Source organism: Arvicanthis niloticus, chromosome 16 (assembly GCF_011762505.2).
Source record: "Arvicanthis niloticus isolate mArvNil1 chromosome 16, mArvNil1.pat.X, whole genome shotgun sequence".
Taxonomy (NCBI): domain Eukaryota; kingdom Metazoa; phylum Chordata; class Mammalia; order Rodentia; family Muridae; genus Arvicanthis; species Arvicanthis niloticus.
In genome coordinates, this window is record NC_047673.1 from 12,011,724 (window position 1) to 12,030,446 (window position 18,723).

The window sequence follows — 18,723 nt, forward strand, 5'->3', positions numbered from 1 at the left end:
ACAAAAACCAATGCATAGGAGGTGTTCTACCCCATGGGCTGACTGCACCTGGGTCTGCCTATTCACTAAAGCAGCACCTTGAGTACAAGAAATACAGGTGCCCAGGGTCCTTCTGTTCTCCAAGGCCAATGCAACAGGAAATGTATGTAACACACACACACACACACACACACACACACACACACACACACCAAAAAAAAAAAAATAAGCAAAACAAAACAGTAGCAAAGCAGCCGATCTCCCCAAAGTTCCTAGATAGGTAGTTTCCTACACAATGACTAATGATCACTCAGTATAAAAAGTGACCAGAAATTAAAAAAGAGTTTGGTGTTTCATGAACAGGAAGGTGCTAGAGGTGGACTCGAAGCTCTGTACGCTCAGACACCTGCAGACACAAAGGCAGTGAAGAACACAAACAGCCAGGATGACTCAAGCTAGGATGTACCTGGTTTTGTAGAAAACCCCAGCAGATAGCATGAGAGAAAGCTAGACAGCCAGACTGAACAGTTGTGGAATGCAGAGTCCTACAAAAGTCTGTATGGGGCGAGTAAGTGGTGTTGTCTAGAAGTCTTTGTAGGACTTAAGAAGCAGGAGCATGCTTTTACTTCTAGGAAGTCCCAAGATTCATAACACCTTATTTTGTCAGAAGCCACCTTATTTCCCACTAGCCTTAATCTCCAAAGCTATTACCAAAATTATGTTATTTCCCAAGAAATAAATGATATTCAAATAAATGCTTGACAGAGTAGAGGCAGGAGAAAAGAAGAAAGTGATGCCTCAAATATACACACTACGTGCCTTGTAAACTGGACCCTCCACAGTCCTTCTTCCTACATTGCTCTAAGGTATTTCTAGTTAGGGAGCCACATGTGCATTTCCATGGTGACAACTGAGTATAAATGTCTGTGTGTTCATTTGTAGACTGTACACTTCAACAGGACTGCTTTATGCTACCGGGCAATGCATCCAATTATATGTAGACCTGCCCTTGGCCAACTCCCCAGAATGAGCTTAAAAATGGACTCTTCCCTAGTTGAGCCTCAGATGACACCAAAGTTGTTATCAGCACTTCTTTATGCTTTGGTGGGTCCTGAAAATTGGACCCAGCTAAGCTGTGAAGAGACGATTTACCAGATTTACCACAGAATTACCTCACTCTCCACCCACTAGCTGTGGTCGCTTCCCTTAATCCTCAGTTCCTTGAGTCTCCAACAACTCTCACCTCCCAGACACTTTCCTCTCCAGCGTTGCCATGGCATCAAGGTCTCTGTTATACAGGCTCCTATTTGGATCAATGGAAATTATGTCAAGAGCCTGTTTCCTGATGCAGTGAGAAGGCTCCTGGAAGGCAAACAGCAACTTTTCCTTTGTGGACTGCAGTAGAGGGGAAGAGAGGGAGCTCCCATGTCTGAGTTATTCCATCAGTATTTCTGCTTAGAGTGGTCCATTATTCTCCAATGGCACCAATGCCCCCTATAGTCCTTCTCCAGAGAGTTACCAACAAATATATGGGATTTCATTCACAAGGTTCATGATTCAGTATCACAACAATCTAAAAACTGCATCTGAACAGTGATGGTAATTCTAGCTAAACACTTAAGAATGTCAATCAGCTGAGGCATTTCTGTGGTAACAGAGGCAATCCTGGAAAATTCCCCACTTGACTTTCCTTAGACATTACTTGTGATATTTTAAACTATTAAGAATTTTGGTTTTCAAATTCATACATTTTATCTGTGTGGTATTGCATGGCTTAAAATACAGATACTTAGAATGTAGAGGCCGGGGGATCAAGAGTTCGATGCCAGCCTCAGCTATATAGTGAAGTTGAGGTTGGCTTCTGCTACACTCATTCTTACTCCCCAAAATGTAAAAGTAAATAGAATCAATAATTTTCTATGTTAATTAATTCTCTAACTTGAACAGATTAAGTCATAAAATGAAAGTAAATCCTTCTGGCAGACTTTACTTTAAGATTTCCCCCGCTGAATGTATTTATATAAGAAGGCAGAATGAGAAATATATAACTGATGTTCAAACTTTTACATTTTACAAAAGATCTATTTGCTCAATTAAGCAGATTCCTTATATAAATGTGACAGTTCTTATGCTGTTAAAGGTTCTTCTCTTTAAGAAGTGCTAACCACAAAGCCTATAAGTCTTGGCTGCCCAGAATGGCATTGTACCTGATAATATAGCAATTTCCTTACAAATCAACAAATTTTAAAATTGTTTTGAACCATAACAATTGTGGATAGCCTCAGAACAGGCCTGTACCACTATTCTTTGAGAGGATAGAGAGAAAAAAAGAGTTTGGAGAGAGAGAGAGTTTCTTTTCTCCAATGACAACGCATGTCTGCCTTTAAATAAGCCTGGACATGAGATAAGTGTAGTGACAAAAGGCCTTGTGTGGACAGTGAGTTCACACATCAGAGCCTAGTGGAAATGTCCTCTGTGCTAGCAGGCCGGAGTAAGAAGAAACCGTAAAAAGATGACCTCAACCCGAAGGATGGTGTACTGTGTGTGTTTATAAGAAGGAGGTACCCAGGCTCCTTCCCATTCTGTCCATGAATATCAACCCAGTGAAGCAAATTCTCAACTCCTAAGAGACCAGTGAAAATGATTCCCATTAAATACAGGAGAAACATATTTCTCTGAATAAAGCCATGGGGATTCTCTAGGCCTTGGGAAAATGAGTGCTTGGAGTCCGCAATTGATTTCAAAGGCTTTTAAATCATCGTGGATCAGTCCTCAAATAATGCAAATTTTAATTTAGCATTTAGCTCTTTCTTACATAACACCAATCACATCAGAGTATACTAAACAGTAATGGGAAAAATATAGAATAATTCACTGCAACATGTAGTCATTCACATGAAAGACTATAATTATTCCTTGAAGTCTGCTCACAACACAAACACTATGGGCAGGAAGCTTAGATGAGAGCTTTGTGGTAAATTCATACTTTTAACAAGATTAAACAGTGCAGGGTGATGGACAGTGATAATGGAGCCATGGATGATACAGAGCGAAAAAAATCTGAAATAATTGCGCAGTTTCATGACAAAGCAAATTCATGTTGAAATCTGTGTGGGCTAATTATTCTTTGAAGGATTAATGAATTGATGATTAGATCCTCATGCCTTTTATTGAAGGGAAAGAAGGGATGGGATACATATAGATGCAATCTATATGTATTTAAACTGAGGTATATCTTTTATCTACAGTGTAATTAGTCCACATCTCATTACTAAATAATGAGGGGGTGTAAATTTGAATTTGTACAGACAAAGTTAGATCTGTAGTTTCTTTTCTGCCTCGATCTCATTATTTGTCCTCTTGTTCTAATACCAACTGCGTTCTCTGTGTCAGGATAACCTGTGAATGGAGGCTGCTGGTGCCCTAGAAGTGACATCATGTCACACATACTCCTGAGACTTAGTTGGAGGCAAAAGGTGGGAACTGGAATTGAAAGAAGAGAGAGAGGGATTATTCTCAGGTAAAATCAGCTTTTCATGAGAACATTCAAAGGTCCCATACTGTGGAGATGAGGAAAGAGTGCAGCCACACCCTAACCCTCCTCCTTAGTTACCAGAGCTCTACTGGGGTGTGCATGCCTTATTATCTGGCTCATCCACATGCAATCTTTTTTTTTAATTCGGTAGAACCCACATCCTCATAGTTTGTCTTCAGTCTTTTGTTTGTTTGTTTAAAGTTGAGATTCTTCAAAAGTACCAAAATTAGTAAGTGAACACATGCAGCATTTGACTGGTAGTTCACATCACTGTGCCCCCTGGTTGTAATTGTATTCTCAATGTGACTCATTGGCAAAAAACAGTCTGGATGTAGTACCAACAAATTTGACTCCTGCATGGTCTGTGTCCCTCGATCCCATGTCAGTGACAAGATTTAAAGCACATAGTAAAATGTCCCTGACTTACTCTATGACAAAGAACAGAATGAAATTAAACCAACCCTGAAATTAAACCAATGCCTGCAGCCATGAGCTTCAAATGTGTTAAAAAACACAAAACTCCCAGAGTTGTTTTAAGCAGGTGTGTGGTGACTCTATGTGGTATTTTGTTTTGTTTCATCCACCAAGGAAGTTCTAGACACAGCCTTGGAAAAGTGGCCAGAAGTAACATCACCTATGACTCAAGTTACAGTTCTAGAATAAATTTTAAGGAAGGATCAGACAAGTCTCTCAAGCACGGGTGGCATTTTTCTCTCTTGCAGACCCCTGCCTCATGTAAGTAGCTTGAAGAACACTGCACCCAAATGAGCCACTTTCTACATAGCTGATCCATTGGAGGATAAACAGGGTTTGTATTATCTGCAGAAAGCTCATGAACCACTCCATTTTAACCAGCTCTGCCTTACAATTTCTGTGTGTTCCTTTTCAAATAAAGATGATATTAATCCCACAATCGGTCTCTACACCAGGGACTAGAGTTGCCTTTAAATAAAGTCATATCAACAATCAAAGGTCATTTAAGGTCATCTTGAAGCCATTGTGGGACTGACCTGCTTACTTATAATTTAGCTGTAATTGCTTGAGGCTGAGTATTTGACTTGTATACTGATGCTTGTTCTGGAGTAGATATCCAGGAGCTAAGGACCATGCCTGTGCATCTGAAGGCAGCAGCAGGGGGTTGATTCCTTTAGGATGAATACATTTCTGCAAAGCCAAAAGCATCTATATCTTTGCCTCAGATGGTTTATCAAGATCAAGACCATTTTTGCTCATTCAGAAAAACAAAATCAAAACATCCCAACAAAACAGAATCCAACACTGGTCCAATCAGTAGGGAAGGCACACAATCAAACTAGTTTGATTCCCTTTTTGTAGTCAGCCCTGGTCTGGGAGTTCAAGTTACCACTCTGGTGATAGATACAAAATGCTACCTAGAGCAAGTATGCAGATAGTGTGGATAAATTTCTTTTCCTTACCAGACACTTTCTTGTGATGTAGCATTTGCCTAGTAAAATCAAATTTATAGGCATGCCCTCTTCACATTTTAGGTACAAGATACAAAGTATATCTAATTATCCATAGAGGGAAATGAACTCAACAAGAAAAAATAAAAAAGGCCAAGAAGGAACATACAGCTTGAATTAAACACACGCAAATTGTCATAGCTTATTTCACCATGAGCTCAGCAGAAAAACTACCAGAGTCACATTTAGAATTCAGTAGAGCATGGAGTGTTTAATATGCCATTTGCATTTTGACAGCTTGGAAATGTCTACACTGGATTTGCTAGATCCTCGGCAATAAGCACTAAGTGGCCACCAAACCTTTGTTGATCTATTTCTGGGAGGAAGCAGAACCATTTTCCTGACACCTTCCAAGTTGGATTGTGTTCCAGACAAGAAATTGGAGACTAACTGGAGCAGTCTGGCCCTGGGGAAGGAAATGTTTCACTGGAAGGAACTTGGAAGCCAGAGGTATGTCATGTTTCGATTAAGCATGATTGCCCAGATGAAAGCCAACATAAAAATAGCCCCTCCCTTCAGTCTCTACTAAGAAGGTGTTTGAGCCCAGGAAGGAGGGTGTTCTAGAGCCTCTGAACTACTACCATTCCTTCTCTGGGTGTGTACCATTAGGTGGCATCTTTCTCTTCTTCCAGTTTGCCAATCCTGTGACATCAGGAGAAAGATTGTCCCCCTTTTTTTTTTTTTTTTTTTTTTGTAAAAGACACATACTTTTTACTTATTTATGTGTAATGTACCCCACGTGTGGGTCAGAAAGGGGTATAAGACCCCCTTGAGTTGACGTAAAGGATGTGAGTTACCTGGTGTGGATGCTGGGAATCGAACTTCAGTCCTCTGGAAGAACTGCAGGTGTTCCTGGCTCCTAACCAATGTTTCTAAGCCCAGAGTTTGCTTCTCTTGTTCGTGGTCCTAAAGGTCTCACACTAGTAACTAAATGGCTATTCTGGAAGCTGTAGGAAGCTTTTGGCCAACAAGATCTGAATTTGAAAAAGCAGTACTGTCTCTCACAATGGAAGGGGGGAAGAGATTTGATGAGGACAACTTGAATACACAGAGTTAACAGGTCCTCCATCATTCTGATGCATGATGGATTTGGTGGGGGTGGGGGTGGAGGGGAGGCAGAACACACTTATTCACAGGGGGTGCTGGCATCATCCAGAGTGGCCCTGCTCTAAATAAATAAATAAATAAATAAATAAATAAAAATTTAAAACAAAATCGGACCTTGCAAATTAAAAGTCTTATCGTCCTTTGGTAATATGAATTTTCAAAGGAGTAACCATCTATAGGCACTAAAAGGCTTAGGCATACATTCCTCTCTGGTCTTTGAGTTCTGTGCATGGTTTCTGTGGGAATTTGATGGCTTGTGCTTTAAATCTCTTTACTGGAGAGGTAGGCAACCTAAAAGATCTGCCTGCAGAAACCTCTGCCTCCATGCTCAGGCTTCTTCAGGTGAGGCTCCTTTCCAGCACTAGGTGAGAATACTTTTAGTTGGAATTCCAAGCAAAGCCTTAAAGGCCAGCTTCTTCTCACAGCCAACAACCAATAACCCAAGAACCTACAACAAACTTTATTCAAAAGGCCTATAGAGATAACTCAGTTCTGGATCCAGGGCACCGATTTAAGCAAGCTTTCTCTCGTATGAATTATTCTATCTATTTACCAAATGAAAAGCTTAAAAATCTTCATTTTCCTCTTCCTGGTTAATGTGCTTTTACAAAGATATGCAAACTTGGGAATCCGTCCTTGTCGCTTCATTAATCAACAACAACAACGACGACAACAACGACGACAACAACAACAACAATAATAATAATAAATAATGATAATAATGGAATTCCTGGTTTCCCCCAGTGTTTTTTGTACTGATAACTGATGTTTGGGCACTGAAGGTTACAGGTTCCAACGACCTCTACTGCAGCGCCTCCAGCCTCTCAGAGCCTCTTGGCAAACAGGTCATTAAAGATGTCCCAGGCATTAAAAACTCAACCTGTTTTTGCCTCGGCGCCCTAGCCACCTGGGTGCAGGCAGCACAGCTGAGTGGCAATGGCCCAGCTCCCTCCGCCTGTGCGCTCCTTGGAGGAGGACCCTATGCTGCGCAGGCGCCAGGGCGCCCTCGGACCCTCTGGCCAAGCCGTGGAGCCCAGAGGCGACACCCCCTGGCAGAGGCCCGACCTTGGCCCACTGATTTTGGCTTTCTAAAGGAAACTGCGACCCTGCCCCAGCTGCCAGCCAGCACACTGTTGGCTACTCTCTTGCTGGCGTCACCAGCCTCCCGCCAGCCTGCACAACCACGGAGCTTGTGCCTGACCTCATGGGTGCTAGGAGATGCAGCTCCGGTCCCGAGGGGGTTAATGAAGGAGCATGCACCCACTGCCCCGTGGGCCAGACAATAGCACAAACGCTCTTGGCGACTCGAGTCCCAGTCCCTTTGAGCACGAGGGTACGCGCGCGCTCGCGCGCTCGAGCACGATCCCAGCGCCAAGCAAGCAGGGGTTGGCGGCGCCTTGGCTTCACTTTAGCTTCTATGGTCTCCACTGGGGTTCCTGGTGCGCAGGAGGCACTCGGTTCTCTGGGGCTGTGAGTACAGGCCCAGTACTCTGTGCACCAACCCTGGAATCCCAGAACCAAGCCAGGGCACACTCTGCCCAGGACCTGTCCCTCCACACCCGGCCACTACTTCCCCTCCCCCAGCCCGGCAGACCACCCTCATGGGGGCGGAATCAGCCCGCACACGTGTAGGGATTATTAAGCAACCGGGGCGAGAGGCTGTGGGGCTCCACGCAGCACCCTATGTTAATTGCGGGGGAAGGGAGCTAGGACTGCTCAGAACTCCAAGGAACCCAGAGTGCGCTCCAAGGGTGAGCTGCAGGTTTAGGGAAGGAGGAAGCTTTGCCTTAGATCGTCTCAGAGTGCGGGAAAGGGTAAGAAGTTTGGCATAGTTGCATGACAAGCATATCATTTCACCAAGGGTTTGTCTGGACAAAGTCTAGTTCTGTGTCCTGAATCTTTTCCACTTCCAACGTTGACAATCGCACCTGGTTTGGGGGTTACAGCCCTCGACTTTTCATGTGTTGCCTCTCATTTCCCAGTGTGCCCAGTGAGCCCTCTGCCAACCCTAACCCTGCTTGGTGCTTGGCCGGTGGAGCCTCCGCAGGTGGAGGCCCAGGCTAGATGGGGGGAGGGGGACGTGTAGTCAGAGGGCAGACATCTGCTGGAAGCTCCAGAAAATCAAGCAATCCCATCTTTCCAGCTAAACAGGACCCACCTATTTCTAGGTGAGCTATTGGGACGCATTCCACAGATCCCCTTTGTGAGAAGGATGCTTGACACAGGGGCCAGCATCAGAAGGCCGAATTTCCCCCACCCGGAGCCCTCAGGCAATCCTCTGCTCTCTCCAGGCGGGTGTGGAGTTGGATGGAGATCACAGAGTCCTCTGTCGCTTCTTAATCACCCTTGAATTTGAACCACTAGGGGAATAGAAGCCGGGGTAGTCTAGAGAGGAAAGGGCAATTTCTTGTGAGGAAAGAGGGAACAAATGGAGTCAAAGGGGTAAAAGTCTTAAGACTTGGTTCCATCCTTTAAAAAGAAAAGCAATTTGTTTATAAAGATAGAGATACAGATTTGCCCAGGAGTCCTGTGAGGAAGGAAACTGACACTCAGAAGAACCAGAGAAGGACGAGAGTGAAGAGATGGGAGCAGGTACTTGCCAATGTGAAAATCAATCAATTCTCATAGTCTCATATTCATATTCTCTCTCTCTCTCTCTCTCTCTCTCTCTCTCTCTCTCTCTCTCTCTCTCTCTCTCTCTCTCTCTCTCTCTCTCTCTCTCTCTTCTTTCTCTCTCTCCCTTCTTCCCATAGACTAAACCTAGCGTACATGAGCTGTTGCCAGCCCGAAGGTTGCAGCTTGTAGAGACTTAGGAGAAAACATCCCCTAACTCCTTTCAAGGAGAAAGCAAAATTCACGGAGCCAAAAGCCCCAGGAAGCATTCAGAAAGACCCCTTTCTTTTGGTTGATCTGACTTAGACAGGGGCTGCCCCTGCACCCACAGAGAATTGATCTGATACGGAAACCCGGCCAGAACTCCCTGCTGGCTTCATCCACTTTGCCAGATATTACAACTTGCAAAAAGCAAAGTCCAGGGAAGGAAAGAGGGGGCTACCTCACGGAGACAGCTAGTTTGAGTATCTCTCAAAGGGGAAACAGAGGAATCGGGTGTGAGGAGGTGTAAGGCTGTGGAAACATCACTCAGCTAGGAGCTCTCCCTTCTGGCACAGGAGCCCCAGACGGAGAGCTTGAACTTGCCAGGCTGACGGTGCCCAGTATGTATCCCAGGTGCGCCAGGTCCAGGGAGAAGTCGTGGGAACTACCCCAGCCGGCGACCCGCCTAGCCCACCAAGCGCCAGGAACCAAGGCGCAGTTCTCTGCCCAACTCCTGTCGGGCTCTCTTCTCCTTGACAACCCACAGCACACGGCACAGAGAGAAATGTCGTTTGAGCCCAAGTGAGGGGGAAGGAAGGGCGGGGGTGGGGCGGGGGCAGATGAGGGGTGGGAAGAACGCGATGGAAGCTCGGTATCGGGCGCTGCGTTCCCTAGCGTCGCTGGTGGACAGCCACCCGGCCCGTGGCTGCCGCTTGGTCCCTTACAGTCCTCAGATCACACACTTGCGTTCGCAAACCGGGCCTCTGAAGGTTCGGCCGTCTCCCCGGTACCGAGCTAGCCTGTCTTACCCTTAGCTGCAGTGAGGAGCCCCGCGCACAGAACCGCCAGCACCAGAGGCAGGAGCAGCGACTTGAATTTCCTCCACGCAGTCATGTCTGCAGATATTCCACACGCACACGACACGGATGGCTCCTCTCGGATGCGCCGGTCTCCTCCGAGGAACGACCGGGCTCTAAACACAAGCCCGGTAATCACCAAAGGGCAAGGCAAGCTGGCAAGAGCTCCGGGTCCCCAGCCCGGCCGCGCATCCGACGCCTCCCGCAGCTCTGCGCGCCCGGCTCGCTCCGCTCCCGTAGCATCGGGTCCGAGCCACTGCGGGGCTGAAGATGCTCGGAGCGAGCGCAGCCCCGGGGCTCCCGGGGCCGGGGACGAGCGCCGGCCGAGCCGGGCAGGAAGGCACCAAGGCGGCGAGGCTGCGGGAGGGGGCGAGGCGGGGAGAGGAGCGCGCGCGCAGCCGGGAGCAACCTGGAGCGGAGGCAGCTGGAGAGAGAGCCAGCGAGTGGGAGGTGCGGGAGGGGCGCGGGGTGGGGGGGGAGCGGGGCTGGAGCGGGAGGAAGGCGGGGAGCGAGCGCCGAAGACAGGCTGCTAGAGGCGCAAGGAGCCGCTGCCGTGGCGGCTGGACTCAACCATCCTACCCACCAAGAGGGGAAGGAAGAAGGCTGGCACCGCGCAGTCCGGGACTCAGCCCGGCCTCGGGCTTTCAGGCCCCTGCTAGTGCTCCCGCAGCGCTGCGTTCAGCCTCTGGCGCGGCTGCGCGCAGGCTGGAGCACGGAGACTTGTTGGGCGCTCAAGTAGGAGAAGCCCACGCCGCGCACTGGGAAGAAACCATACAACCGGCCACGCAAGCGAGCCCGAGGGCTCCGTGGAGGCAGGCAGAGGCCGGCCTCCATCCTTCTCTTTACTGACCAGAAGAAGACCCCTGCCTAAGTTAGGAAAGAAATGTAGGGGGCGGGGGGGGTGAATAGAATAGGCCCAGCTCTGACTGAAACTGGGAGCAAAAAAGGTGCTTTTAAAGGAAACTGTAAATTACCTTTGAAAGGTACAAACTCTGATGAGCCACTGGCTGACAGTTTCCTCCTCTGCTCATGTTTAGTCCTGTTAGGGTTACCCTCATTCCAAGCCCAGCTCTATGTGGAAATCAAAATGAAGCTCAACAACCGGGCTGCCACCCTGTTCTAGTTGAGAGAGCAGGAGAATTGGCACACCTCTAATGAACCCCAGAATCAAATCTTGCATTCAAAGAGGGATCAGGAGGAGCCAGGAGGAACTGCCTAACAGCTAACAGCCGGTCTACTACAGCCAGGGAGTGCACATGGAATAAGCTGCTAGGAAAAGGCTATAGGTTAATGGACAATCCAAATCAGGTGAAGGCTAGAGTTCACAGATGCCCCGTTCTAAATCAGTAAGGATTAAGGAAGTTCTAGAGGACTGGAGGGAAGAGAATGTGGGCATCTCATGTCTCCACCACGGGAACATCCATCCCGTGATGAACTGTGTGTTGTTCCCACCAAGGAATGAGCATGGCGTTCGGAGGCAGGCTGATGGCCACATCATACCAACATTGTGCCCACTGTCAGGGACTGAGTCATGGAACACACTCAAGTTTAGTGTTCTAGAGCCTTCTTACTCCCTGTAGCCCATAGATCATGTGAGGGCATGAGAGCGACTCTAGAGATGTGGAATTACTGGCTATACCTTCCCTTCCCAAGAGCAACCAGAGCAACCTTATCCCACCGAAATTCCTTCTCCTGGAGATATGAGTTCCCAGGAAAAAAAAAAAAATCCGGCTCTTTTCTCCTGCAGATTTTCTCTAAGGCTCTCTTGGAACTGATCTGAACTTTTATTTATTTATTTATTTATTTATTTATTTATTTATTTATTTATAGTATCCTCTCGTTGTTCTTCCTTTTTCCGTAGGGGAGAAAATTCCAGGATATTATCTCTCTAAAATGTGGATTGAGGATGATTCCCTGTGCACTTCAGTGTGACAGGGAGTGGGAAGGGGTCACCTCCAGTGTGAGTTTTAAGTCATCCCCCAGGTGTTATTTACACTCCAGCAAGTGAACAGCAACAACAACAACAACAAAAAAAAATCTTTCAAGACCCATTAGGAGATCCAATAGTTCATCTCCTGCTCCTTCTCAGGACACATTGATCTCCAGGAGCAGCACAGCTGAAGTCCCCCATGAGGAACGGTGTCCTGTCTTCTGAATGCCACTCCTAATGACTCATGTCACCAAGAAGGATTTCTGCCATTAAAAACCATTTCCAAATCTCACTACCTTGTGCGAGGGCTCCCAGATGGATCCACGTTATTAGGGTCCAAACCAAGAATGTTAAGTGTCACCTGAGATGTCAAAACACCTTTGCATAGAATGGTGGCACTTTGCCAATTCAAGATTGAATGGCTCCTTCATGGCAACATGCATAAATACCCTTTTCCTTTCAGATCCATGATAATACAGATGACCCGTAGGGACAGCACTCAGGAGACAGACAGGGGCATCACCTCAAGTTCAAAGCCAGCCTGGTCTAGAAAGAGAGTTTCAGGCTAGCCATAGCTTCACAGGGAGACCTTGTCTCAAAACAATAATAATTAAAACACTATTTTTGATGCTTTGGTTGCAAATTATCTATTTGAGTAAAATCATAGAGCCACAACAATCTAAATAAAATGGCAATCACTTGTTTCAGGTTAGAAAGGAAGAAAGATCCTGGGTCTGGAAGTGAGAATGACCTTGTCAGATTGCAACTTGATTGTGAGTCTGTGAGCAAGGCATAAGACTGTCCAGGAAGAATGGCTCATTTTGGAGGAATGCCATAATAGATAATATTGGGAATCTCCCCCATCTAGGATCTCAGGCACTTGGTAGCCCAGAAGGAAACCATGGGGCTCTGCTGCCATCTAGCGCTCCACTTTTCCTGCTAGCATCTTTTAAGAATGCCATAGTCCCATCTCTTTTTCATCTTCCACTCTGGTCGCCTACCTTCTTGGAAGAAGTACACCTGAATGCTTCACATTCCCAGACCACAGATGAAAAACATTGTTAGCATCCTAGAGGGTCTCCCTTCTGTTGGTCTCTGATTTGTTGTGAGGGCATGAATTCCCTCAGAACTGAGAATGGCCCTAAATTAGAATTGTTACAAGATAATCTCAGTGAGGGACAGTGAGATTTCACCCCTAGAAGTGCTATTGGGCCCCTCTGCAGTGACTGGAAGGTTGGTGCCACTGCATTGTGTGTGGACATCTTTCTCAGTCTCTTCAAGCCTCCGCAGCCTGGATAAAGCTGCTCTAGAAACACTGTTGGCATCCAGACTGGCCCTGAGGAGTACAGTGAGAAAGAGCAAAGAGGCCCCTGCCATGCTAGAGAGATGGAGATGTCCCCGAGGCCTGGCATCATCCACATGAAGGATGACAACATAAACGTTCAGGAGATGAAGAGCCCCCGTGGGATGGAATCACCTAAGGAGAGGACGGAAACATGATGCTTGAGATAAATATAGATTGCTTTTCACAATGCACAAATGAGAATACTAATTAGCCGAAGAGCTCTACGGGTATGAAAATCTTAGAGAATACAGCTTGTTGCTAGGATGGTTAAATCTGACTTTTTTTTTTTTTTTTTTTTTTTTTTGCTTCCTTAATGCTGTATCTGAAAGATTGATGGCCATGAAAGAGTCTGAGGGGACTTCTTTCTTTAAGCAATTTGGCTACCTCTAGGAAGCTACCTTACAAAAGCCAGAAGGTGAACTCTACTTGGATGTTTGTACATGTAATGTAAATCCTTCTTCCCCACAGCAGAGCTTAGTACATACACAGTTGATGGCAAGGCTCTTCCCTGCCCTTCTACCTCCCTAAGGGGAGAGTATAATGTTGCAAGGGTATAGAATACTCTAATAGTAATATCAGATCCCTATTCTTTGTATATGACCCTAGAATACAGCAATCCTTAGACTACCATTGAAATAAGGTGGGGACATAAGAGCAAGTGGGATGACAGACTCATGTACACGACTCTCGTGAGTGACTCATTCATAGTTATCTGCCAAGCCTTTACCATGTCTTTCTGATAAAGCAGTATTTTAAATATTCTATGAGAGCATGACTTTAGGATGGTGGATAATCACAATAAATTGTTCATTGCATAGAATGAGAGAATAGTGAATAATAGTGACTAATAGAGAATAATACCTTTCATCTCAAGGTAGCTTGTCTGAAAGAGCACTCCATGAAACATGGGCGTCTCTATACATAACAATAACTTAATTTGGTGTGATGTTTTGTACATGTTTGGCCAAGGGAGTGGCACTATTAGGAGGTGTGGCCTTGTTGGAGTAGGTGTGGCCTTGTTGGTGTAGGTGTGTTACTGTGGGTGTACGCTTTAAGACCCTTGTCCTAGCTGACTGGAAGCCAGTCTTCTCCTAGCAGCCTTCAGATGAAGATGTAGAACCCTCAGCTTCTCCTGCACCATGCCTGCCTGGATGCTTCTATGCTCCTGCCTTGATAAGGTACTGGACCTCTGAACTTGTAAACCTGCCCCTATTAAATGTTGCCCTTATAAGAATTGCCTTGGTCATGGTGTCTGTTCACAGCAATAAAACCCTAAGACATGTAGTCATCTCTATTATTGAAGTGCATGTGGCTTGCTTCAACCCCAAAGTATCTGATGCAGTTTTTCTCAGATAAGGCTTACAATTTGGCATTTCTAACAAGGTCAAGGTGACATGGGTACATTGAAGGACATACTTTGACAAATACTAGTGTCAGAGATTGACCTTGGAGTCAAAAGTATCTACTTTGAGTCATAGATTTACCTTTCTCCCAGCAAGCAAGCATGCAAACAAATGCAATTCGTGTTTCCTCATCTGCAATGTATGTAATGAGATCTTCCTGACAGACTCGTGAGAAGAATTACACAATATTGAGACAACATCAGACACATAGTGAAGCTTCAAAGATGGGGGTCTCCCTTTTCTATATAGCCCACCTCTGAAAGGGAAGAAAGAGAAGCAGCCAGACGGGGCAGACATTCCATCTGCTCCAATCCACACGTTAGGATTTCAAATCGGAATTGGGGAGACAAAACAAAATTCAGTTGTTAGCTCTCAGGTTGTCACGAGGTGAATCCAGCTGACACCTGGATGAGAAACTGAAGGTTCCTTTGCTCTAACTTTTAAGTTCAGCTTGCAAGGCAGCCTCCTAGCCATTTGCTGAGGCCCATGGGATAGAGCCATCTTAAAAGCTCCTCCACAGCTAGAAGGCTGCCCACTCTGCCTACTTATTTGTAATGCTTGACTTCTGCAACAAAACTACCCAGCATGGGGTCACTATGAACATTCACCAGCCCAGGATGCTGCTGCACGTCAGAAAGACAGCAAGGAGGAACCGGATGCCCTTGCAGAGCAAATACTGTCTGGAAAGCTCACATACTTGCTGGCTCAGCATTAAGGCTCACAGGTGACAAGTGACTATTAACTTTCCATAGACTTCCCCTGTCTATATTCCAACAGATCTGAATGTCAAAAGGGCTATGCTAAAAGCAACTCTCTAGCTTTGAGGAGAGCCATTCTCCCTTCCTTTCGGTGACTCCCTTGTCATATATGTGACTGTCATATGAGGTTTTGACTGATCAGCAGGTTACTTCTCAAGTTCTTATTTCCTTCATATATCAAGCTTCACCACTTTCTGTTTCTCACCTGACCCTGGAATACATTTATTAGCATCTATTTATTGTGTAGTTTTAGTGAGTTCTCCATAGGAAGAACATTTCATGCTGAAAATATGAACATATGAACAATTACTTTTATTCAGAGAAAGAGTCAAGATAAGCACACATATTGCATACAACGCAGGCGCGCGCTCGCACACACACACACACACACACACACACACACCTTCTTTTGCAATACAGGAATATTATTGACTAGACCAGCCTTACCATTGAACTTGTTGAACCATTGAACCATTGAATAAGTGACTCTGAGTTATTTCATTTAGTTCATATATATATATATATATATATATATATATATATATATATATATGTGTGTGTGTGTGTATACATATATATGTGTATATGTGTGTGTATACATATATATATATGTATATATACATATATGTGTATATATACATATACATATACATATATATATCAGTAAGCTGTTGTGGCAGCAACAAACTATGAATGACCATCTAGCTCCCTTGTCCCCTGAATTCTGCTCTCCTTGATTCATGCTATCAGGAGAAAATGTAGACACCACTGATTATATTGTGGCATTTTCCCCGTCTGAGAGACAGTTGTCCACACCTAGCAGTTTCCTAATGCTGAGAAAATGTCTAACTAAAGTGTTTCCTCTCAGCTTTAAAATGCACACAGAGAGAGTGATCATACATTCCCTTGAAAATAGGTTTCTGATGCTGATGGTACACCAGATATCCTGTGGACACCACTACCCTTGGTTCTGTAGGCATTCCCACAGAGAGGGCCCTAGTTATGCGTTCATAGTAAGCAAGGGGACATCTGAGACCAAGGACCAGGGTCTTTCACAGTTACACTGATGTAGAACCACCTTTTCTACCAGTCTATATCTACCTGCTTTCTCTATACCATATATTGAGAAATTGTTTGTATATGGACACATATGGGTCCTCACTAACCTTAATTAATGTGTCAACTTTCCCATCTCCCAACAGGTATGTATATACATATATATTGTATATAAATATGAACTGCCTAGTCCCTGAAAAGTGTATCTACTTTCTTAACTAATTTGATTATACAGAGAATTAATTAAGATGATGTATGGGGAAATACTGGGTTTGAATTGGGCTAGAAATATAAATACAGACTTAGCTTTCTTTATTTCCATCTTTCCTGTGTTGCCTCTGAATTTAAATGTATTTTGGTTTTCTTCCCCCTGAAGGATTGTCATTCTTCTCTTATTGATTGAAATAAGAGGTTTTCAGATGTTTGCCGAAATTGTCTATGCAAAATCTTTCCTATTGGAAAAAATAAAATCCTCTTTAAAAAGGCAAGTTCTCATCTTTTGAAGTACTGCAAGATTGTCAATTCTTGGACTATTCCTTTCACATGTGGAGCAGTGCTTCAGGCGGTGCCAAAATAGTATGTGATTGCTGCCATCAGCAGCAGCATGAGGGATCCAACACTGACTCCCTGAAACATGTGGGCTTCGGCACCTCGGTCTATGGCACTAACATATCTATTAACATACAGGTCCGATATGAGCATATGCAAAACCTGAGATGCTGGAAGGTCAACCAGAGGGATTTTAGGTCTTGTCAATAATTACCCTAAAGAATGGAGAAACAGAAGCCTAAGTCTAGGCCTTGATCCTTCCACCCTGCTGCCTCCAGGGAGTCTACTGAAGTGTCTCTGATATTTCAAGACTTTGAATGAGCCTGTAGGAAAGATAAGATCTAATATCAGCTTAAAGCAAGAAAAGGCATTCCAGGCCAAGAGGAGAAGCAAGTGAATAGATGCAGAGGGATATCTGCCCAAAGAATTCTATCAGATGGTAAGGATTATTCAAAAAAAAAAAAGGTTTCCAAGCTAGAACACTAGAACAGAGGCTTGTGAACTCTGACAGAGGGGAGGTCCATTCAAGTTGCACTATGTCAGACATGGGGGTGGGGCTGAAATCTAAATATAGGCTTGATGAGTGATCCAGACACAAGAACCTCTGCGGCACAATCCCAACCCACGTGTCGCAGCAAGTCACATCACACCCAACCTTTTAACATTTACATTTATTGTTTGTTGTTTGCAGTGACAAGGCTCAACCTAGTGCCTTGTACATGCAATGAAAATGTTCTACCAATGAATGACAGCCCTCGCCCTCCAACTCATATCAATAAGTCCATGGGAGCGCTGTGTCACAGTCATTTCTAGTAGTGATGACCAGCAAGTGCATAAAGATAGCAACGTCGGAAAAAATCCATGGAGAGAAATGAAGGCTAAAGCCACAGTAAGCATCAACGACCTTTGCTAAAATACTTCCAATCAGAAAACACAGAAGCGGACCACCGGAATGGCTCAGTGGGTAAGAACACGTGCTGACGATGCTTGATGACATAAATTTGATCCAATGAATCCACAGGGAGCACACAGAGAACTGATTCCTACATATTCTTCTGATCTATTTTCATCTGCCATAACAGGCAGGTGTACTCACTTCTAAAAGAATAGATGAATGAATAAAAAATATACTAAAAAAAAAAATCGCAGAGAACTTTTAAAATACCTGGAAAGGAACAAAGCCGTCAAGGATGCAGAAACAATGAATTCTTCACACTATTTTTTGGGAGGGTAAATAAACATAACCATTGTGAAAAGCAATATAGATGGTCCTCAAAACATTACAAATACATGTACACCATGATCCTCTGTCTTACTCCTGGGTATGAATTCAAATGAAATGAGTACAGTATGTAAAAAAAATAAATGTCCATGTTTATTGGTGTGGCATTCACAGAAGCACAAATACAGAATTAACAATGTGTCCATTCTCAGATGACTGAGCAAGGAAGACATTCAGTTCAAAGGCAAAATGGAATGCTATTCAACCTGCCATGTACGGCCTCAGTATGGAGAAGGAGGACACTGTGTCTTATGCTGAAATAGAACAGGCAGAGGATCAAACGCCATGTATGTCCTCAAATCCACAAACACTAAACGTATTGGCTACATGTGAGGTGAGAGTTTATTATAAATCACCTGAGACTAGCCAGGGGCCTTGTCATGAGGATGAAGTAGGGATGGAAATGAAGCTGCATGGTGCAGTTAGCAGATGAGATGATGTTAATGTTTACAGTGTAGCGACTGACTATTGTCTGTTATTAATCAGGCATTTCAAAACAACCACAGGAGCATTTGAAGCTCCGCAATACAGGTAATTAATAATATTTGAGGAGATGCAAATGATAGTTACCTTGATTTGATCATTACATACTGTAGTTGTAATAATGTGCCCCAGAAATGAATG

General features: G+C 44.7%; 1 protein-coding gene across 2 annotated transcripts in view; it reads right to left on the reverse strand.

Annotated features, from left to right (window-relative positions):
- Positions 1 to 10,179, reverse strand: part of Csmd1 (CUB and Sushi multiple domains 1) — a 1,522,453-nt gene extending 1,512,274 nt beyond the window's left edge. Inside the window, exon 1 of one of the 2 annotated variants that reach the window (XM_076913874.1) lies at positions 9,729 to 10,179. In XM_076913874.1, coding sequence (XP_076769989.1) covers positions 9,729 to 9,813 — 85 coding nt within the window. In that variant the 5' untranslated portion in view covers positions 9,814 to 10,179. The remainder of the gene's footprint in view (positions 1 to 9,728) is intronic. The other variant, XM_034520246.2, reaches the window with a different exon arrangement.
- Between the last annotated feature and the right edge of the window lie 8,544 nt (positions 10,180 to 18,723).